The sequence below is a fragment of the Mus pahari genome, chromosome 19 (assembly GCF_900095145.1).
Source record: "Mus pahari chromosome 19, PAHARI_EIJ_v1.1, whole genome shotgun sequence".
In the NCBI taxonomy this organism is placed as follows: Eukaryota; Metazoa; Chordata; class Mammalia; order Rodentia; family Muridae; genus Mus; species Mus pahari.
The window spans coordinates 85026923-85051336 of record NC_034608.1 but is presented as its reverse complement, the minus strand read 5'-3'; the positions used below and the strand labels follow the sequence as shown (position 1 = coordinate 85051336).

The following is a 24414-nucleotide window of genomic DNA, read 5'->3' as shown; positions in this document are numbered from 1 at the left end:
AACCTTTGGCTGCTGGTGAGGCTGTGGAGTCTTACAGTAGCAGGGTTTGATGGAGTGAAGTCTGCCACCTTTCAGGGAGCAGACAGTGAGCTCAACCCAGGTGGAGCTCATGGGAGCTGGAGGCCGTGGACATGGCCCTAGACTGCGGCCTGGCAGTGACATGCACAGCGCACTCACACTCAGGAGAATCTGGGATCTGACTTGTGAGAGCCACAAGTCTAGCTGGGACTGATGGGTGCCTTCGTGTGACTTAGCTACATCGGTGGCCACCTTGTCCTCTTTGTCCACGTCCTAGCCAGCTCTAGGCAGAGCCTTGATGCTCCTACAGGAGCGCCTTTCCTCCTTTCTCAGGGCCCCTACAGAGCTCAGCTAGCCTTAGCTAACAAGCAATAGGATAGGATTTCCACCCCACAGAACCAGGGGTCTCAGAGGCAGGCAGCCCCAGGCAGTGGCTTGTCCCCTGCTGCATCCTGTATACTGTACTGTCCCGACAATGTGTCCTATGTCCTGTCTCCAAGAACATACACCCCAAACAGGGCAAGCACATACTGTCACTCCAGTCCTCAGCTTTAGGGTTAGCCAGCACCTCCCCTCGGTCCCTGCTCCCTAGGAAGTGATATTTCCTAGATGCAGGCTCTAGGGGAGTGCTATGAGCACTCCAAGATAAATGTCTGTGATCTCTACCCTGTGGGAGTCCCCAGGGGTCTTTACCCCATCCACCTGGGCTGTGGGAGGCACAGACTCCAGGACCCCTGCACACGCGCCCTGCCCCAACGCCTCCTGGGCCTCAGGCTGCAACCACAGTGGGCTTCTCTTCTGTCCACAGCACACGTCCACCCTGGGCAGCGTGTTTGGGGATGCATACTATGAGCAGCAGATGACAGCCAGGCAGGCCAATGCTCTGTCCCGCCAGGTGAGCGGGTGCCCGGGCCTCACCACTCTACCCGCATCCTGCTGTGGAAGGAGAGGCCCTGGAAGGATGACTTGACCACACCCCCTTGACCTTTGTACATCCTGCAGAGTGGAGGTCGAGGTCACAGGGGAGGAAGGGCAGGCCTCATGCAGTGGCATGGTGGGGCTGCTGGGTGGAGAAGCCAAGAGGATCGGGTGGTGGCATGGAGTTTGATTTGCCATCCATCGTCCATCCACCATCTTGCCAGCTAGGCTGTGGGTGGAAGGAGCCATAGCCGTCCACGTCCTCACGGTCTGTCTCGTGGTTTCCCTTCATAGCTGGAGCAGTTCAACATGATGGAGAACGCCATCAGCTCCAGCAGCCTGTACAACCCGGGCTCCACTCTCAACTACTCCCAGGCCGCCATGATGGGTCTGAGCGGGAGCCACGGGGGCCTACAGGACCCGCAGCAGCTCGGCTACACAGGCCACGGGGGAATCCCCAACATCATCCTCACGGGTGAGGCCTGGGGTGACAGGCATGAAAAGTATCTTCACAGGTCCCCCTGCCCGACAAGGGGAGCGGGCTGAGGCGAGCTTCCTCCACAGGATAGGGAACAGAAGCCCAGACGGTCCCTGCAACCCACTGCAAACACAACACGGGTTGTGCCCGTCAGGGTCTCCTCATACTGGACTCTGTCTCCCCCACACACACACACACCCCGCCATTCTATCCCACTGCGCTGTGAGCCTCAGCTGCCTCAGCACACAGGGCACTGGTGTTCACCTCACATCTCCCTCCTGCCACACTGCCACCCTGGCCATCTCGGCAGTATGCTCTGCCCTGGCCTCACACTACAGCTGCGCTCCCTCTCGCTCCTCACCTCACACTGGGATCCAGTCCTCTTTTATAATCTCTGTCCTCTTCTTCAGCCAGGGAGACTCACCACACACCGCACACCGCACACCGCACACCACACACCCGGTCCTCTGTTTAGGACCAAGCTGGTCATACTTCAACCCAGCAGTGGCCTCTCTGTCACTTGCTGGCAGAACCCAGAACCTACATACCCAAGGGACAGGCCCTTCTATCCTGCCGAGAGCAGTATGGCCAAGCCTCAATCCAGCTAACCCAGAATCCAGCTTCTCCAATGTCTGCCCCACCCCAAGTCCCCCATAACCATCTCCCTCTATCTTATAAGCCCCGAAAAGGAATGCTTTCAGTATAGTCTAGGTCTGTTTGGGACAGTGTCACTCCCCTCCTGTGGGCACTGTGGCACACTCAGGACAGAGGGCGAATCCTCAGGACCCCTGTGGCTTATAGGACGGCCTCTGTGCTTAGAACCCCATCTAATCCGACAGACCCACCAATCTAGACAGAATGGCTGAGTCTCATTTCTAGACCTGGGCACCTGTCTGGCGTCTCCCTGACAGAATGACCCACCTGTGCACCTCAGCCTCTGGGTCAGAGTGTGTCCTGCAAGTCACACTGCCATCTGCTACCAAGCATTTGGCTTTGCGGGTCTCTGCCCTCAGTGCTGGGACCAGCTCATGCTATGCAGGCTGCTGAGCCATGTCCCCGGCTCACACCACCCAGTGCCAGTGTCTACCCCACCACAGTACACAGAACCCCCTAGATATTGTGATGTTGGCCCTGCGGAACAGCCCCTGGGGTGAGCTGCCTCCTCCGTTCCTGCTTCTCACACTGGTGGGAAGTAAATGGCCTGGTACCTGCTTCCCTGGAGCAAGGCTGAGCCATGTCATTTGTCCCCACCCAACAGTGACAGGAGAGTCACCGCCTAGCCTCTCTAAGGAACTGAGCAGCACACTGGCAGGGGTCAGTGAAGTCAGCTTTGATTCGGACCACCCGTTTCCGCTGGACGAGCTGAAGATTGACCCTCTGACCCTGGACGGACTCCATATGTTGAATGACCCAGACATGGTTTTAGCCGACCCAGCCACCGAGGACACCTTCCGAATGGACCGCCTGTGAGTGGCTGTGCCCGCCAGCCGCCGCTGGTCAGTCTCCAACGGCGCTGCCCCAAACCTGGGGATGGCAATGGCGCCCCCCTTTGCCAACGGCCAAGCTTGTGGTTCTGAGCTTGCAATGCTGCCCAGTGCCCCTGCTAGCCCCCTGCCACCCTGGTCGTTCACCTCCCATGATGCCTGGCGTGAGGCCGCTGTGTACTAGGCTGGCTATCTGTCTGTCCATCCATCCACCTGGGGTCAGGCTGATGGCCGAGGCTGTGAGTGCTTGGCCCCCATGGACGTTCCCCATGCTCGCTCACTCACCCCTCACTGGGGATGTGAAAGCCCTCATCAGATACCCAAAGTGTCACTCCCAGATGTGCTGCGCGAGGAGGGCCAGGGCGTGGGTGTGGAGCACCCAGAGGCTGAGGTGCGCCATCCATTCGACTGTTGTCAGCTGTCACTGCCTTCCTCCATCCTGCCCCCCCCCCGCCATCCCCAGCCCTGGTCAGGTCATGCATGCCCACCGAGCCCAGGGCAAAGACAGCAGAGCGACGGGGCCGACCTGGACCAGAATAAACACTGTTTGGATGGTTGCCTTTCATATTCCTGAGCGCTCTTGCAGCGTGACAATCGACCTATGGCCGAATGTGGTATGGACAGAGCCACTGAAGCATCTGGTGCCCCTCCTTGGCTCACTCCCACCACCCTTGCCCCCTGTTGGACAAAGGTCAGTATGGTGGCACTGGGACAGAGAGCCGTGGGCCACCTGCACATTCTCCTCACTCTTCCAGTCCCATGACCAGTCAGTCCCTCCTGCTGTTTAGGATCTGGAGCTCGGGAGGCAGTGGCCCTGGTGGCTCTGCTTTCCCTTCAGTTTCTGTTGGTGTTTGGTGGCTGACCCCCAGACTTGCCTGGCAGCATGTGTTAACTAGCCCCCAGCCCCTCCTTTACCTTTTTAAAAAGTTAACCGGAATGCTGGCCTGGAGCACTTGCAAGCCGGGGTACCTGAGCTGCTCACCCCAGACCTGGGCTTACCAGCTCTCAACTCCAAAGAGCTGGGTGGGCAAGGGTGGGGCTGGATGCAGGGTCCTGATGGCTGGGCATGTCTAAGAACTGCAGAACAGATCCTGGGAACAGGCCTTGACTTTGACTGAGGCCTCTGGAGAACCATCTCCCTCTGAGGATCTCTAAGGCGCCTGCCAGGCCCTAGCAGTAGCTAAGTGGGGGCTGTGGACCTGGGTCACTTTTGGCCTGGAAGCTCTGATCCCTGCCACCCCAGGTCATAACTTGACATGCCCTCTGCCTCTGCCCAATAGGCCCGGGCCTCGGCTTCACTGTTTTTCTCTCTCTGTGCCGTTGCCCACTGCCCATGCTGGGGGTCTGGGGAGCACATGATCTACGTGTGTCTCTCCCCCCAAGCACCATGCGGCCGCCTGCATGAGAAAGCTGCCGCCCTTTCATTGCTGTTCCCCTTCCCCTGGGCCTGAGGACACAGCATTGCTTGTCCAGGTTACCTGTCCAGGTCTCAGGCCTTTCTATCACCATGGTGCAGACTTGAAGGGAATAGTGGGAACTTTATCATCACCGTCACCATTGTCATTAAACGTATGTGGTGGCACGCATCTGTCACCCCGGCACTGGCGAGCTGGAAAGCACACACGAATGGGGTGGGACTCCCTTCCAGCTGTAGATGTCTGAGCAAACGACCTCAATAGGGCCGAGAGGCCGACAGGATACCTGGGAACCAGTCACTCGCTGGCCTTCCGAGTTCTCAGTGAGCCGGGGCAGGACAGATGCGGCCCATGGCCCTCCTAAGCTGCTGGCCTGGCTTTCAGTGCCCTGAAGTCAAGAGTGCATGTAGCTGTGTTGATGTGACCAGTTTATTGCCAAGTCCTGTGCTGAGGTGACACGTCCCTGCCTCAGCGCCCCAGGCAGCTGTGAGCATCTCATGAGCTCTCTTGCCCAGCCAGGAGCCAGCACTCGGGTGCATGCATGTTCCCAAAGGGGTCACCCTCCCCTCCCCTGGGCCTGGCTGCTGTCAGGGGGACTCCTGGGAGGCATCTTTGTTTTCTAGACATAGGTCACCTGTCCAATAATACCCCTGTATTGCCAAGACATCCCAAGAGGATAGCTCAAAGCGTGGGGGCCTCAGCTGGTGACATGCATATACTGTGACCCGTTGAACTGTGCTGGGAGCAGCCACCTTGCAGCGTGTACATAGACCCTCTGCCCACATTCATGCTCTCTCAGGACAGGCTTAAACCCCCAGCCCTTGAGAGGTCAGATGCGTGAGCCAGGCCTGGTTTTCCCCTCCACCTTATCCGTGTGTCACCAGCTTCAGCCACGCCCCTCCACGGCCATGTGGCTGTCCAGCCCACTTCCCTGACTCAGAAACAGGACTGGGTCATCCTGATAACACTATGCCCAGCTGTCTCAGTGAGCCTTGGTGATATACCCAGAGCCCCACGGAACAACAGCGCGGCTGCTCCCAGCCCCTTTCTGTATCCATAGAAATGGCTTGTCCCCTTGACCCAAGGCCCTGTCATGTCCCCTTTCTGCAACACTATCTATCCAGTGCGGCTCTGGGAAGTCCACTGGCATTTAGCCTAGCCTTCAACTCTTTGGAAGACTCTTAGACAAGGGGGCCCCCTAGTGAGACCCCTGTGCTACTGCACAGCACCCAGGGATGGCTGACAGCTGTCACACTGGGCTTGAGTTCTGGCACTCCCTGTCAGGACAAGAGCAGGCAGAAGGCATGGGGACGGCAACCCCACACCAGTGTCGGCAGCTGTCCTTCTCACGGTGGGCCTAGGGTTTTCTGCTTTGCAGGGATTCAGCCCAGGGTGACGGCTGCTGCTCTTGATGCAGCTGTGTGCACAGGCATGGGGTTGTAGAGTTGTGACCTAGGTCTGGCTGCTGTCCGTCAGAGCTGTCCACCCCATGTGGTCTGCCTCTGGTGTGGTGGGACCTGGTCCTTCTTATACCCCTTCCACCTTGGCTCCGGGCCTCTACCTTCAGGGATCTGGTAGGTGATTTGGAGACCCTGATCATTTCTGTCTCAGGCATGGCCCTCAGCGTGGCACGAATGCCTGCCACCCATTGGTCATAGCCACATCTCCCTGTCAGGGCAGAAGATGGAGGGACTTGTATCCTCTTGAGCCTGGGTGCTGGGGTACTCCCAAGGCCATGGGGGGCCCTGAACCTCAGTTTTCCTCTTTCTCAACCCTGCTGGGCTCAGGGGCCCAACCTCCTGGTCAGGGTAGGGCAGCAGCAGAGCCCCACGATGGGACCAGCTGTCCCTTCTGCACTCAGCCTTTACTTGGGGCTAGGGATCCATCACATGGGGTAAGGTCTAGCCTAATCCAACCCAGCAGTTCTGGTCACAGGGGGACAGGAGGACAGGGCTGTGGCCATAACTTCCAGAGGCCAGGCTCTGTTTCTCAGGCCCCATCTCACCCCTTAGTTGGAAACAGGACACCATGGGCTGGGGAGCCCCTTTGATATATGCAAATGGCTGGTCCCACATTCCCCTCCCCGTGCCCAGGCTGGCTCTGCCCCCGGCATGCGCACTCCGCTGCGGATGTCTGTGGACCGTGCGCATGGGCACCGCAGTTGGGGGTCAGGTTGCTCAGGGCACGCACGGCCGCCCGCCCTACCTTCTGGCGCAGACGCTTCTTTGTATTTTTGCGCCCTTTGTAATGAAATGTAATAAAAACCCAATGTTTTCGTCTGGGCCTCTTCCTCTTTTTCCAGTCTCCCCCCAGGTTACCTCATCTTCCTGTGGCTGAGCCCCACATAGGTGAGCCCCTTGAACACCTCCCACTGAGCCATTCAGTGACTGGGGTTCCTCAAACTTGGAGGCACCCATCTGATCTCACCTTAGAATATTCCAGGGGTGTCACCACCTGTTGTGAATTGCATGCCCCTGACTATCTCAGTGACCAGAGTACAGACAGACCCTAGGGCCTCCTGGAGGCCCCTCCACAAAGTGTCCCTTTAACAGCGACCAAAGCCAGCCAGTCCCCCACATACGTACTTTATTTGCCTTTCCTCCCCAGACCAGACACCCTCCAGAGGGGTGCCAGACCCCCAGACGCCTGTCGCTCATGCCGCCACAGTCCATCAGGCAGTGGGGCCCCACTGGTCCCTAGGCCCTTTGCAGCCGGTGACTCTCGTAGTCCTCAGGGATTGTATCTGCAGATTGAAAGGCGGCAGGTGAGAGGGGTTTCTGGAGCCTTTCGGGTCCAGCCTGCTGGCCTCTTGCTCACCATTGCAACGGTAGCGCAGGTTAGCCCAGATGATGTTCTCTTGGGAGAAGCAGAAGACACCCAGGCGGCCACCGCGCATGGCCGTGTCCAACACCACGTTGCTGTCAGCTACTAGCTCAGGACCCTCATAGAACCGCACCCTGTGATAGAGGACCGGCCGTTGAGGGCTGGTGTTGGGGCCCCTGCCTGAGTTTCCCTCTGTGAGAATGTGTGTCAGGTGCCCTGTACATCAGAGGTACCGGGGTCCTGGCATCTCCCCGTAAGTCCATGATGTACTATAAACAGAGCCCGTTTCTCCTGGAGCCGCAGCAGGGCCGTGCCCACCTGATGTAGCCAACTTGAGGCCGGTGCTGCAGGAACCAGCGGTAGGATGTTTTATCCTTCCAGCCCACATTTCGAGGATCCTTCCACAGCAGCCGCACCTGGGATGCTGTGTCCCCCGTGTGCCACAGCGCGTTTCGGAGCTGTTCCCCAGGACCTGTAGAGGACTTGACAGCCTGCCACAGGCAGGAGAGGAAACGGATCAGAGCCCTGTCTGGTAGAGTAGGTAGGAGTTACGGGTGGTGGAGTACAGGGAAGGTCCTTGCTTCAAGAGGGCAAGTGAGGGCTCTTGGCTGGACCACCGTGGGTAGTGGAGCCAGGAGTCTGTGCGAATACTGGAAATACAGGAACACCTTAGGGGATCTAGAGGGCCTGGCTCCTTATAGGACATGGCAGCCTGCTGGGATAAACTGGGGTCTACAGACCTGGGGACCTGTTGTGAGGTGTCTGTAGGAGGATCTGGGGTGTCCAGGGAAATCTAGGGCTCTGTGACAGGCTTGGGAGCCCAAAGGGACATGTGATGATCCCAAGGGGTAGACCCCCACTTTTTTTTGTTTGTTTGAGACAAGGTCTATCTTCAATTTTTTTCTGAGTATGCACATTTCTGAACCTGTGTGGGTGCATGCACATGGCTCAAAGGGCAGAAGCTGTCGGAGCCATCCTTAAGTAGCTTTTCTACCCTGTTCCATAAGGCCTGGGGCTTCCCAATGTGGCTAGTATCTCTAGGATCCTGTTTCTACCTGTCAAGGCTGGAATTACAGGTGGATCACCATCCAGACCCAGTGTTTATGTGGGTTCAGGGGGGTCCAAACTCCAGTTCCCTTGAGTGTGCCCCAAGCACTGTAACAAGGCAGCATTGTCTCCGCCCCTCCAGAGAAGGTATTTATGGCCCTGTGAGAGGATTTAAGCCCATGGCAATGGTGGTGGGAGGGTCGGGGCTGGGCACGAGAATGAGGAGTGGTGACAACTTTGAGGGCCATGGGACAATGCTGGAGGGCTACGAAGGCTTTGGCGGTGAAGGCTGAAGAGTACAGTGTGTGGGCACAGGGACCTGGAGGGCACAGCCCAGCCAGCACCTTGAGCTGAATCCCTGGCTCAGCCACGGCCCGGAAGGGATTGGCCTGCCAGTACGTCTGCTCCATCTGTTTCCACATGACTACGTAGAAACTGGAGCTGTCTTGGTAGCCAAAGATGAAACCAGCATAGTCATCATCAGTGGCGGTGTTTACGTGGAACGTGCCCTCGAAGTCCACGCCGTTGAAGGCTGTGTAACCTGTAAGAGGGGAGAGGAAGGGGGTCTCCAGAAGCACGCTTGCTCCGAGTCAGGCCCTGACTCTCCAAACAAGGCCACACCCCAACATAGCATTGGCCACATCCTCAGAGACTTCCAATCCCTAGCTCTCAGGAGTCACATGTCCCACAGCAATGCCCCAAAGGCCCCACCCAGCTCTTCTCAGATCCTGACCAACCAGTCCCCGTCTCTCCATGGCCTATGACCCACCCACCTATGACCACTCCTACAACCTGCCATTTGTCCTAACCACCTCAGCCCTACTCTTCCCAACATTAGACTGACAGGTCCTGCTCTGTGGCCAAGCCCTCCGTGGTCATGCCCCATAGCCCCGCCCCGCCTCACCCACAGCCAGGCCGGGGTCACTGTTCATGGTCTGAACGATCTCCATTCCCTGGTGAGGTCAGAAGAACAAGGGCCTCAGGCCAGCGCCGATTGGTGGAGGTCTTGCTGAGGTGGCACCTGGCCCCCCTAGACCACTACCCCAGCCCTAGCCGCACCTGATTGAGCACCACCCAGTTGGGATCGATCTGCGCATCACCCTCGGGGTCCAGCACAACTGTCTGGAAGGCCCTGAAGTCGGTGAGGGTGACCTCGGCATTCTCAGGGCACACATCGATCTTGTCTATAACCTTGTCAGCATCGAAGTCGCCCTGACACGCGTCACCCACGCCATCCCCTGAAAGAAGGTAGGACTCAGCTCAGCCCCCGCCCCCCACCACCACCACCGATAGCCAACGCTAGCTGCTGACCACGCCCACACCAGGCACCTCTGCCTCCTCACACCAGCTGCTGGCCACACCCACACCTGTTACTGACCAAGTCCACACCAGAGACCACACCAGCTAATAACCACGATCACACCACCCTTACGGTCATTGTCCTCTTGGCCAGGGTTAGGCACCAAGCGGCAGTTGTCCCGGCTGTCAGGAACTCCGTCATTGTCGTCATCGTCATCACAGGCATCGCCCTTGCCATCATGATCTGAGTCCTGCTGGGCACTGTTGGGTACTGTGGGGCAGTTGTCCCGGGAGTCCTGGTGTCCATCCCCATCCCTAGAGTGTGGAGGTGGGACAGTAAGACTCTGGAAGGGAGTCGTCATGCAGCGTTCCACTGCTGCCTTCCCAAGGGCTCCTTACCGGTCTTGGTCGTTATCACAGGCATCGCCCACAAAGTCGTGGTCCACATCCCTCTGGAATGGCGTCAAGGGCCACAGTCAGGGCTAGGAACTCAGTAGCCATCCCCACTCCAACTCCACCCTCAGAAAGCCCTTGGCGGGATCCAGCATGCTCCCCAAACTAAAGTGTACATAGAAAGTGACCCACCTGGTCCGGGTTATCTTTCTGGGGACAGTTGTCACAGGCATCCCCAACACCATCACCATCACTGTCACTCTGGTCAAAGTTGGGCACCCGGGGACAGTTGTCAGCTACATTTCGTATTCCTGAGATAAATCAGAGAACTAAGGCAGGATCCTGAGAACAGGACCAGGCGAGGATGGCTCTAGTCCCAACACAGATCATAAGGACAGATCGTAAGGGGTCGATGACCAAGGGGTCTGAGATTGCTCTCTGGGGCCAGTGTGGTAACAGAGAACCCACTCTTGCAATGCAGGCTGCCCTCTGACCTCCACGTGTGTGTCGTGGCACTCTTGCACACACATGCATACACAGGTGAGATAAGAATAGACAAGTTAAAACATTATAAAGTTGCTGGGCCTGTTGCCACTCTGGGGGCAGAGGCAGGCAGATCTCTGTGAGTTCAAGGCCAGCCTGCTCTACAGAGTTAGTTCTAGAACAGATTGAACTGCACAGTGAGACCCTGTCTTGGGGGAAAAATAAAATAAAACAAGATTTAAAAAAATTAAAGTAAGCTGGGCATAATGGAACGTGCCTTTAATCCCAGCACTTAGGAGGCAGAGGCAGGTGGATTTCTGAGTTGGAGGCCAGCCTGGTCTACAGAGTGAGTTCCAGGACAGCCAGGGCTACATACACAGAGAAACCCTGTCTCAAAAAAACAAAAACAACAAAAAAAAAATTAAAGAGAGGAAAGAATTCACTGTGCTTCAGAGAGAGAGAACTGCCTGCCACGTGAGATCTTGGGCAGTGTGGTCATTGACCTCTACCCTGAATGGGCCTGGGATAGCAGGCGGCAGATTAGAAATGCAACTAAGCTGAGGGCAGATTTAGGGTGCTGAGCTGGGAGTGGAAAGAAGAGCACAGGGGCCGAGGAAGGCTTAGAAGAGCCCACCATTGTGCTAAAGCATACTAAAAATAAGTTAATGAAAATAAATTAAACTGAGGCATAGTGGCACACTCCTTTAATCCCAGCACTCAGAAGGCAGAGACAGTCAGATCTCTGTGAGTCTGAAGCCAGCTTGTTCTAGATAGTGAGTTCCAGGACCACTGGGGCTATGGAGAGAAACCCTGTCTCAAAACCAGTAACAACAATAATGTCAAATAAAACAGGATGGCCAAGGGCTGCAGAGATGGCTCAGTGCTTACGAGCACTGGCTGCTCTTCCAGAGGTCCTGAGTTCAATTCCCAGCAACCACATGGTGGCTCACAACCATCTGTAATGGGATCTGATGCCCTCTTCTGGTGTGTCTGAAGACAGCAACAGCAACAATGTATTCACATACATAAAAGAAAAAGAAAAAAGGGTGGTCAAGCAGGACACTGTGCACACCTGTCCCAATACGCAGCAGGCAAGGCAGAAAGATCAGGAGTTCAAGGCCATTCCCTGCTGTGCATCATGTTGAAGCCCACAGGGGATGTTAAACTGGTTACCCCGCCCCTCATGTCCCAGCCCTCTTCTCTCCCAGACCTGGCTTCCTGTTTCCCTCTGCTTGACTTGAGCCACACCGGGGCACTCTAGGCCAGGCCACCACTCAGTTCCAAGCCTTGCAGTCTGAGAGATGGGTCCCACCCTTCACTCCCCAGCCATGCTCACGGTCGCCATCTATGTCGTCATCGCAGGCATCTCCCCGGCCATCCCGGTCTGTATCTTTCTGATCATCATTCTTCTGGGACCGGCAGTTGTCACAGGCATCTCCCCACTTATCGCTGTCCGAGTTGCGCTGGTCTGGGTTTCGAACCAGAGGGCAATTGTCCTAGAAGGCAGGACAAGTAGAAAGCGAAGTCAGCATGGGACAGAGGTCATGTCCCAGTCGCCTGGCAGGGAAGTAGGAAAAGTTCAGTCTTCCCAGAGCCTACGGGGTGTAAAGAGAGAACAGACTCCTGCAAGTAGCCTTTAGACTTCCACACTCTGTCACACTCGCGAGCACACACGCGTGTACACACACACATAAATAAATAAATAAATAAATAAATAAATAAATAAATAAATAAATAGATAGATAGATAAATAAATAAAATTTAAAGACCATTTTCAGACCAGCTCATCTCCAAGAAGGTCTGGTCTCTCCGCTGGAAGCTAGATAACTAGCGTGACCTTGGAGGTCACGCTGCCACCAAGTCCTGCCCACGGACAGACCCTACACAGTCTTACTTGCTCATTAGGGACTCCATCCCCATCTGCATCTGGGTCACAAGCATCTCCGATGCCGTCCCGGTCCACATCCTCTTGCCCCGAATTGGGCACAGTCATGCAGTTGTCCTGGGGAGCAGGGACACGTGGGGGGGGGGTGAGGAACATGTCTATCATGCTCACCACACTCTCCCGGTCACGCCTTCTTGGTCACGCCCACCTTGCGACACTGGCGCTCTGAACAGCGAAGCTTCTCATCAGGAAAACCATCCAGGTCCGTGTCGCGGCCGCACAGGAGCCCGTTGCCGGCCCAGCCGACCGCACACTGCATAGGGGAGATGGTGGAAATGTCCATGCACGCTGGAGCCCCGACCCCTCTTCCACGACCTTTGCTCCTCCTGCACTCACCACGCAAGACCTCGAGCCGTCGCGCTCCAGGACGCAGTTTGCTTTTTCATGGCACGGGCTGGGTGACCCGTCGGGACAGAAGTGCTGCCCACGCCGCTGGCAGCCTGATGTCTGGTCGCCCACGAAACCGGGCTGGCAAGGGCCACACTGGAAGGAGCCCTGGGTGCAGGCGCAGGCAGTCAGCGGGTCACCCACTTGGGCCATGATGGGGTCAACCTCACCATCCCTGCCTTCCTTACCCGGGTGTTGACGCACACGGAGTTGGGAACGCAATTGTGCTGCCCGGTCTCGCACTCATTAATATCCGTGCAAACCTGAGGGACGGAGACCACCGGCAGACAAGACACATTTCCCATGGGCCACGCCTATTTGCTACCTGCCCCCCCCACCCCCGCTGCAAGAACTTTCTCGTTGGAGTTTTCTGGACAAAACGCCTTTCATTCCCTTCTGCCATAAATGTAGGGTCCCCAGCTTCCCTTACTTGTTTGTTGGTCTTAGCGAAGGTCAGTCCCACTCCCTCGTGGGTGGGTCCGCTAAACCCAGGGGGACAGGCTTCGCAGTGAAAGCCAGGGCTGGTATTGATGCACCGCACGCGCGGGAAACAGGGGTGAGCGTTGCACTGTGAGAAAGGAGCACACAGGATTAGGAGCCTCAAGCTGGACCGCCAGAGCCGCACATTGGGGCTTCCCGGGTGTGGACAGGGGTTTGTTTTGTTGGAGACAAGATCTCACTGCTTGGCTCTGCCTGCTCTGGAACACACCATGTATACCAGGCTGGGCTCGAACTCAATGCAGAGAATGCAGATTGGCATGCCTCTGCATTCCAGGGCGGTTAAGGGCCATCATCAGTCAGCTCTTGAAGTAGGGTGCCACATGGGACAGAAAACCCGAGGGGTCGCTGACGTCTCTGCCTTTATGGGCATGGAGTTGCGATCTCTTAGGGGTGAGGAAATGAACTTGTGGGGCGGGCATCCCCAGCCGAGGGAGGAAGTGGCCGCCTGGGCGTGCAGGCACGGCGGCGGCGACCGCCCCGTCGGGGAGGACGACGCTCCAAAGTAGACACGTGGTCCGGGTGAGGACGCCCCAGTGGTGAGGAGGGTTGGAGAGAGACACCCCTGGCGCCCAAGTGGTCGTTGGGGTGGGTGTCGGTAGGAACAAAAGGAGTAGTCAGAATGTGCGTCTGAGAGAGTGATGGAGTTGGCCTGGGTGGGCCCCCCCTGTTAGACGTGAGGTCTTCTGGGTTGGAGCCCCGGGCTGCGAGGGGCTGGTCCAGGAGAATACCCTCAGTGGATGAGGGGGGCGTCGTCCGGATGGAGGGAATTTGTGGTGGGGTCGGCCGGAGTAGGGACAGGACGGCGGGGGTGTGGAGTGCCCGCGCACCTCATTAACGTCGGTGCAGTGCGAGCCGTTGCCGGTGTAGCCAGGAGGGCAGGGGCCACAGCGCGCGCCCGTAGCTGTCTCGGAGCAGACTACGCCGGGGAAGCAGGAGCCGGGTGCGCAGAGCGGTACTGGCCGCACGCTCAGGCCTGGAGTGCGTGCGGGCTGCATTCCTGCGGACCCGCAGAAGTTAGGCCACGCCCGGGAGAGGAGCCAACCTGGGCCACGCCCAGGGGAGGTGCCTGTCCGGCCCCGCCCACACGATGGGCTTGACCCGCCCGGGGTAGGGCCGCTCGGGACCACGCCCCTCGGGGGCTCGGTTCAGCCCACGCTGGGACTGGGCAGGTCCGCGCGCGCGCCCTGCGGCTGTGCGGTCCTCCTGCCCGCCCTGTCGTTGGTCTTCGCGCATCTCCCATTCTCGCCCTCGTCCAGTCCGCCCTGTCGCTGTCTGCTTTCGCCCCCGCCAACTTCCTTCCCCAGCCCTTTTCTTCCTTTTCGCTCTGTGCCCCCACCCTTCCTCCGGCCCTTGGGTCCGGGCTGTGCTCACCGCAAGCATCACATTCCATCACCGTATTCTTCAGGAAGGTGATCTCCTTGACCTGCCGGGCAGGAAATCAGCAGAACCCCTTCCCATGCGCCTCCTCTCCGTCCCCCTCCTCTTCCCACGACCCCTCTTCCTGGGAAGCCTGGTGCCCACAACCACCCCCTTTACATCCGCCTTTGCACGAACCCATTCCAGAGCCCCTGTCTCCCTGTCTCTGACTGTGCAGCCAGTCCCTGAATCCTGTCCCTAGCCCTGTTTCCATCCTCTCTGTCCGCGCCCTGTCCTAGGCTCTCTTCCCTGCTCTGTTTTCGAGCTGTTTTTTCTCTCTGTCCTTTTCTGTCCCTTGTGTTCCCCGCTCCTCGCTGTGCTGTGTCCCCTGCACCTGTTCTGACCCTGCGCTGTCTTTCTCTGTTCTCTATCATTCTTAGTCCCCTCTGTGTGCCCCTGTCCCTGTTCTGTCTCCTCGCTGCTGTCTGTTTCCTACCTGCTGTCGCAACAGCTCTCTCACGTCTTGCAGCGCCGCATTAGTCTCCTGAAGTTCTCGAAGCATCTGTGGGGCCAGGTCTCCACCTGCGTCCACAGGGGCCAGTGATGGGCGACCCAACCACTCCATCACCCCTCCCGCCACCTCCAGGGCCATCCAAGCTCCACCCGCCGCTTCATTTTTCAGGAACTACGGACGTTCCTGGAGAGCAGACCCCAAGTTCTGAGGAGCAAAAATCATGAGCCTGGAGGGAACCAAGGGACCTCCTGTCCACCCATGTCCCCTACTAAGCGGCTTTACCCAGCGGAATCTGGCCCTGGCCGGTCGCCCGCAGGACAGCCAGGGCGAGCACTAGAACGCAGGCAGTGGGGCCCATCTTGGCGGAGCTGCAGCTGCTGTCTGCGCCTTCCAGCCCGCGGCCTATTTATCCCCGCGCCGGGTCCGGGACAGCCCCCCGCGGCCCTGCCCAGAGCCCGCCACAAGGTAAACAGGCCGGGCTCTGCATTCAGGGCCGCGCCCCACGGCCCTGAGGGATGACCCGCGGCTGATCAGTATATGGTGGGGTCTGAGGAGAGAAAGGCATGAGCCTTGGAGAGTCAATCGGGGCTCTCCACTCACTCTGGCTCACCACTGAGTGCCTGTTGTATGCAAGACAATCTCCATCTGCCCCCCCCCGCAGATAACATTGGGGAAACAAAGTCATAATTAATCAAAAGGTCCCAACTCACCCACTCTGGCTCTCACACTCCCTCTGCACTTCAAAATCTTGCAAAAGGGACCTATGGGTGTGACTTAGCCCAGGTCAGCAGGAGGTTGTGAGGGTTCCTCAGTCCCCCTCCCCGCACCTCCTAACAAACAGAATCCCGAGAAAATGACGTCCTTGCCTTGATTTCCCCTTTTGCACTGTTGAGGGAACAGTGGTGGTGCTGGGGATGGGGTGAAGGAAGGAACCTCAGCTTCCCTGGGGTTCTCTTCTCACTGCACTGCACTAAACTTTGTTCCCCAGCCACCGGGGAGACAGCCTGTCATAAAATTAGACTGGCTGGGAACTGAAAATCTTTCCTGGGCCAGCCACACTCTGAGCTGTAAAACACCTCAGCCTTCAGGAGCTTTAACCCTTCCCCACCTGGCCTTCCAGGACTCATGGCTTACAGTCTGTAGACAGAGAAGCTGGGCTCAGGGGAGGGGGACTGGCCCACATGGGGCTACTGCAACCCAAGAAAATCTCTTGTTCCAAGAAGAAACCATGGGCGTGGTGGCGCACGCCTTTAATCCCAGCACTCAGGAGGCAGAGGCAGGCAGATTTCTGAGTTCGAGGCCAGCCTGGTCTACANAGTGAGTTCCAGGACAGCCAGGGCTANACAGAGAAACCCTGTCTCGAAAAACCAAAAAAAGAAGAAGAAGAAGAAGAAGAAGAAACCATGGAAGGCTGCCTGGAGGAGACAGACAGTCCAGGGAACAAAGAGAATAAAAAGACCCTAGATGGGGCATAGGAAGCAAGGGGGTTAACTCCAGTGGTGGGGGCGGGGAGGGAGGTGGGAGGTGTTGGGGCATGTCAGAGGGTATGTGTGTGTAGATTTCTGGTACATCCATGTTTTACACAAATGTGCCTGTTATGGGTCATATCTCCTGCTAGGTGTCTGCTGGGGAACACTGGAGGAAGCAGTCCCCGGCCTCTGTCAGAGGCAGCCAAGGTGGGTGTGGAAATGGCTACTATCACTCGGGGGTGGCGGGGCTCTAGTGGGAACTGCTCAGCAATAATCCTTAGTAGGAATGAGCCTGCGATTCTGGATAGATGAACACCACACATACAGGGTGCTGGCAAGATCCTGGGGCTTAAAGACAATCGGGGAGTGAGGCTAGCCAAGAACAGTGCCCAAGTTGTCATTGGACTCACGGGGGCGGGGGACGAAGGAAGGCAAACAGCCCTGCAGAGGAAGGCTGGAGGCCACTGTGTTCCGAGAGGCCAGGTCCCTATGGCACCCCCTCTGCTGGCTGAGGTACCTCCTGTTTTCTTTGGCTCCCAACACACCTGGGGCTGTTCTTGCTGACCAGCACTGGAATTCTCCAGAAAACCACCACGGCTGGGCAGACCCGTGGCCTCCCAAGTGCCTCCTGCAGCCGAGGCAGGAACGCACAGCAGCCTAACGGGTGTCTGCCACAAGCCAGGCACAGGGCTGGGGCTCAGGACCATGTGGCTGGAGCCATAGCCACAGCTGGGCCCTTCAAGGAGTCAGAACTGAAGGAAGGACACGAGCTGAGCTGGTGCTGAGGACAGTAGGGAGGGGGTCAGCATGGACTCACCCCTGCTGCTGGCTTCCATGGGGCAGGGACCCTCTCCCAGGCTGCTTGTCCAATTGTAAGTGTCCAGTCTTCCCTCTGCAGGTGTCTTCCTGGGCCTATTGCCTGCCTGCCTGCCTGTGGCTCTCCTCTGCCCTTCCACAGCAGAAATTTGTTCCTCCAGGCCTCCAGTACTGTCCAAGCATGGTTCTTCTGTGATGCAGTATATAGGTGTTCATCTGTAAATCAGAGCACCCACAGCCTGTGAGGAACATTAGTGGGCTGGCTCCTATATCAGCCTGGCTCTGTAACTTGGAATTTACACACAGAATGTTCTAAATGGGTTTTGCTTCAAGTGTTTTGTAAGTTTGGTTGTTCTGCTATTCTTGTGACAGGGTCTTCTGTAGTAGCCCAGGCTAGCCTCCAACTTAACTCTGTGTCCAAGGATGACCTTGAACTTCTGATCCTTTTGTTTCCATTTCCTAAGTGGTAGGATATCCAGCCAGAGATGGGTTATATCCATATTTTCTTCTAAGGAGAGATGACCCAGCTTGATGGCCCACACCCAGACCTGGGGAGCTAGACATACACACACACACACACACACACACACACACACACACACACAAAACACCCCTTATATATGCAAACAATCCCACAGTAGACCCCCCACATACACAACCCTCCACATACACAGCCCCTCATATTCACACAATGCCCTACACACATACACATCCTCAGCCCCCCACACCCACACATGACCCCACCCATACACACCCGCACACATCCCTTCCCACACAAATCCAGACTTAGCTCTGGCCCCAGGCAGGCAATAGCTGTGATATTCTGGAACTCATGAGTCTGGGCCAGTCTCTCTTCCCGACATCCAGGCTGAGTGGTTCCAGGAGCCCAGCCAGGCAGGGCCTGCTGGTGGAGCCCCAGGGGCCCTTTCTGATTGACGCCTGCTGGGCCAGGAGACGTGTGGCGCCCAGGCTGCCTGCCACCGCCCAAAGGAGAAATATGTGGGGCATAGCCTGCCCAGCCACAGCCTTGGTCTGGGGAATCCATCAGGCCAGCAAGGGGGAGGGTCACTTAGCCATGTCCACATCCCAGGCCAGAATTACTCTCCATAAATAAGGACCAAATCCAGGGGTCAGGGAGCGGTGTCTGAGGCCTGTGACTGCCTAAGCCTTCAGCGAGCCCCACCTTCCTCGGCATAGATCTTTTCATGGCAGACTTTCCTTCCGTGAACGACAACAGTAACTATAACAGTGACAGTGTTACTGAGCAATTGCCATACTGTGGCGGTCCAGGACAAATGCCAGGGGTAGACCTTAGGTCATCAGCAAGCACCTTCCCCTTCCGAGCAGCCTTTGAGCGGGAAGCAGGGAGGAGATACACGTAGTTAGTATACCAAATGTTGTATTTCACTCTGCTGAGGGTCATGGCGCAAGGTTCACATCTAAGTTCCTAACACTGTCCCAAGCCCGTCTCCCCAGGCAGCTCACCCGTGCAATCATGGGTCTTCGCTGATTGTCAGGTCCAGAGTCCAACAGAAGTCTCTGATCTGAGGGCCAGGATCCTGGAGGAGACTCCAGCCACAGGGCAGCTCGAGGTGGCCTCTCTCCAGATGTGCAGAGCAGAGCGCTGCCCTTGGTCTCTGCGTATGTGCTGTGCAGGGGCATCACGGGGTCCTAGGGCTGTGTCTGGTTATCTTGAGTGTGTGATATCACTGCGTTCTGGTTATCAGAGCACCCACTGTCTGACTAGGCTGCCTTTACATGTCTAGAAGGCTTTTTCTATTATGCTCATATACCAGTCTTGACCTTGGTTTTCATTATTTGAGACAGAGAGTCTCTTTATGTAACCTTGGGTGTCCTGGAACTCGCTGTGTAGAGTGTAACTTTAATTTTTTCAAAACCTATTTTCTTTTAAAGATTGATTAATTATAAGTACACTGTAGCTGTCTTCAGACACACCAGAAGAGGGCATCAGATCTCATAACAGATGGTTGTGAACCACCAGGTAGTTGCTGGGATTTGAACTCAGGACCTCTGGAAGAGCAGTCAGTACTCTTAACCACTGAGCCATCTCTCCAGCCCTTAAAACCTTTTTTTCTTTCTTTCTTTCTTTTTTTTCTTTTTTGGTTTTTTGAGACAGGGTTTCTCTGTGTAGCCCTGGCTGCCCTGGAACTCACTTTGTAGGCCAGACTGTCCTTGAACTCAGAAATCCTCCTGCCTCTGCCTCCCAAGTGCTGGAATTAAAGGCGTGCGCCACCATGCCCAGCTTCAAAACCTATTTTTAATGATGGTTCTTTTTTTTTTTTTTTTTTTTTGGTTTTTCGAGACAGGGTTTCTCTGTGTAGCCTTGGCTGTCCTAGAGCTCACTTTGTAGACCAGGCTGGCCTCGAACTCAGAAATCCGCCTGCCTCTGCCTCCCGAGTGCTGGGATTAAAGGTGTGTGCCACCACGCCCGGCTTAATGATGGTTCTTAAATGCTTTAACCTCCCTTGTAGCTCACCACCTACCAGAGGTAGTGGGAAAGAAAGAATACAGGGGAAGTGGACCTGTTTAGAAAGGTTCTTTGGAGCAACTCCCGTCTGGATTGCATGGAAATCAGCAGTTCAGTTCACAGGTTAGCAGGCAGTGGCAGCTCGGTCCACTTGAAAACACGCCACAGATACACCAGCAATTCAGTTCAGTAGAGTTGGGTCAGCAGCAGTGGTTCAACCTAACAGAGACAGCCAGGCCTCGGCCTCAGCGGAGGGATCCAGAGGGACAGAGGGACAGAGGGACAGAGGGATGCCAGGAGTTCTCTGCTGTGCTTCTCACTGAAGTGAAGATCAGTGAATGGAGACCCACAAGCATTGCCCAGCTAGCTGTACTAGCAAACGAGACCCTCCTCAGGCACTCTCCAAACATCACGTGTCCTCCACAGGTCTCACCTCAGCTGACATCACTCTACCAATCAACCTCCTGTCTAGAGAAGCAGCAAGAGGCTGCAGCACAGCACCAGAAGTTTTTTGGTGCATTTCTCTCTATGGAGTCCCGACAAATGCAGCTCAACAAATGCAATGTAAGGCAGACCAATACATGCGTGTTGTTAACAAAGAATCTTTCATCACGTGTCCTTTCACGTGCTTGCTTTAGCAGAACATCCTTTCTCCTGTGTCTGCTTCAGGGAAAATGTTCCTTCACGTGTAAAACCCCATCCGACACAACTGACTTTTCAAAGAACCCTTAAGTTTCTACTTCATAGACCAGGCTGGCCTCAAATGTCGAGACCCACCTGCCTCTGCCTCCCAAGTGCTGAGATTAAAGATGACTGCCACTAGGAGCCATCTAGTGCCCCCTAACGTTGATCTTTGAGATCCTGTTTCTCATTGGCTAGCCTATGAAGCCCAGGAATTCTGAGCCTTTTCACATGGTTTCTGGGACTTGAGTTCACACCTTGTGCTAGTGTGGCAAGCCCTTTACTTTCTGAGCAGCCCCTACAAAGCCTTTCTTCTCTCTGTCCCTCTCCCCTGCTCCAGACACACACACACACACACACACACACACACACACACAAAGGCACATATACACATAGGCACACAGTCACACATATACACACAGTAACACACACAAACACAGGCAAACATGCTCACACACATACATACATTCACACATGCATGTGTACACACAGGCAGAAATACTCACAAACATATACACATTCATACAGGCACATATACAAGTGCATATGCTTATGCACATATACACACATTTGCATATGTGTCAAGTACACACACAGGCACATATACTCAGTTTCATACACATATATGTGCACACACATACTTGAATTTAAAAAAAAAAAAAAGAGCTGGCTGGGCGTNGTGGCGNACGCCTTTAATCCCAGCACTTGGGAGGCAGAGGCAGGCAGATTTCTGAGTTCAAGGCCAGCCTGGTTTACAAAGTGAGTTCCAGGACAGCCAGGGCTACACAGAGAAACCCTGTCTCAAAAAAAAAAAAAAAAAGAGAAAAAAAAAAAGAAAAAAAAAGAGCTACTTTTTTTTAGGGTCAATGCACAGGCAGTTTTCTGTGTTTCAAACTCACACAAACTTTGCAGGGAAAATATTAGAAAAGAAATTATATGGCCCAGAATGATGTCAGCAACAAGGGAGGCTGAAGCAGGAGGATACAGTTCTAGGCCAACTTGGGCTACACAGGGAGACTGTGCCTCAGAAAACCAGATGGATACTCTGGCCATGGCAGCTCCTGATTGTTAGTTACTCTAGCCCTCAGGAAATACAAAGAGGATCAGGAGTTTAAGACCAGCCTCGGATATGTAAAGAGTTTTCAGATCGGCCTGGGCTATGGGAGCTATTATCTAAAAAACTAAAACTGAAATTAAAATACAATTCTAGTGGCCGGAGATGGAACTCAGTTGTTGGAGTGCTTGTGGTTCAGTAGATGGGATGCTGTGGCTCAGGTGTTACAGTGCTTGTGGCTCAGTAGATGGGGTGCTTGTGGCTCAGGTATTACAGTGCTTGTGGCTCAGTAGATGGGGTGCTTGTGGCTCAGGTATTACAGTGTTTGTGGCTCAGTAGATGGGATGCTTGTGGCTCAGGTGTTACAGTGCTTGTGGCTCAGTAGATGGGATGCTTGTGGCTCAGGTGTTACAGTGCTTGTGGCTCAGTAGATGGGGTGCTTGTGGCTCAGGTGTTACAGTGCTTGTGGCTCAGTGGGTAGAGTGCTTTCTTAGCACACAGAAAGCCCTGGCCTGCATCCCCAGTGCCACATGAGCCAGGTGTGGCAGACCATGCTTGCTGTCCTAGCACTGAGGAGGTAGAGGCAGGAGAATGACTCCTTCCAGGTCACCTGGGCAACATAGGGAAACTTTGCTCAAAAGCAGCAGCATTTGGGTGCAGCACACACCTGTCACCCGAGTCTTTGGCATGGAAGAAGGGAAGATCAGGAGTTCGAGACCAGCAAGCTCTGTGAGACCCTATCTCAAAGACGGCCGCACTCTTTGGTGGTCACCGGAGACAGAGGGGAAGCTTCGCTGCCTCGGGGTAAAGACACGGCTCACGGGAGAAAATCTGCCCCAGGTTTTGCAGTTGGCTGGGGACAGTGGGTGTGGAGTCAAAGGAGGGGAGCCCTAGGGCCTCGGTGTCATACCCCACCCCATCTCACAGCAATGCCTCAGTGCCTGCACAGTGGGGCCCTTGTTCACCCAGTGATGAATGGAGCAGAGACCGATGTGTTTATCCACCTGGCGGTGGCCCAGGCCTGAGGAAGAGAAGTGGCCACAGGGCTTGGCAGCAGGTGTGAGACAAATGTCAGATGTCAGAGGCTGCTGTGTGGAGGGCTCGGGCCATGATGTGAGGGGCACTGCGCTGTGGAGATGAAGGTCTTGTAGACCCAGGACCCTGGAGGACCGAGAAAGCTCGAACCCTCGCAGGTAAACAGCCAGAGCACCACCAATGCAAAGGGCCTGTGGCTAGCCTGGCCAGGCATCTGAGGCAGGTGAGTGGTTACCTGTTCACAGACAGGGGAGGGGAGGGGAGGGGTGGGGTGGGGATGGGAGCCAGGCATTCCCAGCATGCACCCTGGCATCATCTGGCTGTGACTGTGGGGCATGATCACCTCCAAATGGCTAGTTCTTGCTGCAGCTATCATCTGGTGGTCTCCACTGCTCCCCAAAGCTCTCCACTGCTCCCCAGCACAGCTCTCCCTTCTGTCAGTCACCTGGATAGTGCAGTGAGCAGAGTGATTTGCCATATCACCAGCATCGAAAGGATGTGAGGAAGAGAGGATGGAGGGGACAGAAGGGGCAGTGTGTGCACAGATGGATGGGTAGATAAGCAGGTGGGTGAGTGGGTGGGTGAGTTGTGACTGGATGGGAGGGTAGATGGGGGTGGGGGTAACTGGGTGAGTGAGGGGTGGCTAGGTGGGTGAGTGGGTGAGTGGGGGGGTAGCTGGGGGTGGGGGTAGCTGGGTGGGTGAGTGGGTGAGGGGTGGGGGAGCAGGGGTAAGTGTTGGGTTCAGAGCAGGGGTGTGGTGAGAGCCACAGAGCATCACCTATCACGCTTTAGTGGGTCCCTGTGATGTGGCTTTTGGGGACTCAGTCATTTGAGCTATTGGTCCTGGCAGATACCAAACTGCCTTCACCTCCATGTGGCTGGCCCCTCTGTCTACACTTGCCATGTGCAAAGGTGACCATCCCGGCCACAGGAAGACTGCCACTGGGCATGGTCCCAGGTCTGGCCTTGGTTGCTCCCCTCTTGTCCTCTGTTGGGTACCAGGAAGCCATGAGTGTCAGGGAGCAGCCTGCTTGGAGCAGTCTCAGCCTGTTCTTTCCAAATGTCTGGCGGTCAGCAGAGGACTGTTTCATGTCCTCACACTGTCACAACTTCCAGCGATGTCCAGATGACGTTTGTCTTCCTTGCCCTGAGCTCCCAAGGCTGACATGGGTATATGCAGGAAGACTCGTCAGACCCCAGGGAATAGCAAGACTGTGCCAGGCACAATGGCCCGGCAGGCAAATGAGCCAGAGAGGGCAAGGCGTGTGTGCAGGCCGTGCAGTCAGAGCCATGCAAGTTTGACTGTGAGCTCCACTGTCCTTCTTCTTACTGTTTCTCTTCATGTTACAAATTATAGTGCATGATGATAAAAACATTCAACTAAAAAATTCACTGTTGTGCTGGGCTTGGGCTCAGTTGGTAGAGCACTGATATCTTAGTTTAGAGAGTGCTTGTAGGTCAGTGAGTAGAGTGCTTGTGGCTCAGTGGGTAAGTGCTTGTCTCTCAGTGGGTAGAGTGCTTGTAGCTCAGTTGGTACAGTGCTTGTAGCTCAGTTGGTACAGTGCTTACTGGAGCGTGCAGCACATTAGCCAGCCATGGTGGCTCACGCCTGTAATGCCAGCACTTAGGAGACAGAGGCAGGAGGATGACAAGCTCCAGGCTAGCCTACACGTCATCACGAGAGCATGGGTAAACACCTGGTAAGATAAACAGCTTGTCCCTCTAGAACCCCGAGGTAGTGTGCTCAAAGCTTGGTTCTAAGCCATTAGGCCACACACACACACACACACACACACACACACACACACAC

General features: G+C 55.7%; 2 protein-coding genes across 5 annotated transcripts in view; one reads left to right on the top strand and one right to left on the bottom strand.

Annotated features, from left to right (window-relative positions):
- The window catches only part of Crtc1 (CREB regulated transcription coactivator 1), a 60261-nt gene extending 53669 nt beyond the window's left edge, over nucleotides 1-6592 (top strand). For 3 of the 4 annotated variants that reach the window (XM_029531957.1, XM_029531956.1, XM_021219397.2), the window contains 3 exons: nucleotides 827-913; nucleotides 1231-1411; nucleotides 2673-6592. In XM_029531957.1, the coding sequence (XP_029387817.1) occupies nucleotides 827-913; nucleotides 1231-1411; nucleotides 2673-2884 (480 nt within the window). In that variant the 3' untranslated portion in view covers nucleotides 2885-6592. The remainder of the gene's footprint in view (nucleotides 1-826; nucleotides 914-1230; nucleotides 1412-2672) is intronic. The other variant, XM_029531955.1, reaches the window with a different exon arrangement.
- Nucleotides 6593-6918: 326 nt separating this feature from the next.
- Nucleotides 6919-15423, bottom strand: Comp (cartilage oligomeric matrix protein). Its single transcript, XM_021218982.2, has 19 exons — nucleotides 15344-15423; nucleotides 15044-15129; nucleotides 14563-14614; nucleotides 14019-14188; nucleotides 13121-13258; nucleotides 12879-12953; nucleotides 12640-12798; nucleotides 12452-12556; nucleotides 12253-12360; nucleotides 11695-11854; nucleotides 10068-10186; nucleotides 9882-9934; nucleotides 9616-9797; nucleotides 9243-9421; nucleotides 9088-9136; nucleotides 8528-8724; nucleotides 7455-7627; nucleotides 7131-7270; nucleotides 6919-7056 (listed from the first exon to the last, which is right to left on the bottom strand). The coding sequence occupies exons 1-19, from the start codon at nucleotides 15417-15419 to the stop codon at nucleotides 7010-7012; spliced, it is 2268 nt and encodes a 755-aa protein (XP_021074641.1). The 5' UTR covers nucleotides 15420-15423; the 3' UTR covers nucleotides 6919-7009.
- Between the last annotated feature and the right edge of the window lie 8991 nt (nucleotides 15424-24414).

What these genes read in the sequence shown, in the direction of transcription:
- Comp (XM_021218982.2), bottom strand. Translation starts at nt 15,419, where the DNA reads ATGGGCCCCACTGCCTGCGTTCTAGTGCTCGCCCTGGCTGTCCTGCGG. An exon ending in GAGAGCTGTTGCGACAGCAG is followed by an intron (nt 14,615 to 15,043) that starts GTAGGAAACAGA and finishes CCTGCCCGGCAG; the next exon opens with GTCAAGGAGATCACCTTCCT. An exon ending in CCTGCGCTACCGTTGCAATG is followed by an intron (nt 7,057 to 7,130) that starts GTGAGCAAGAGG and finishes TTCAATCTGCAG; the next exon opens with ATACAATCCCTGAGGACTAC.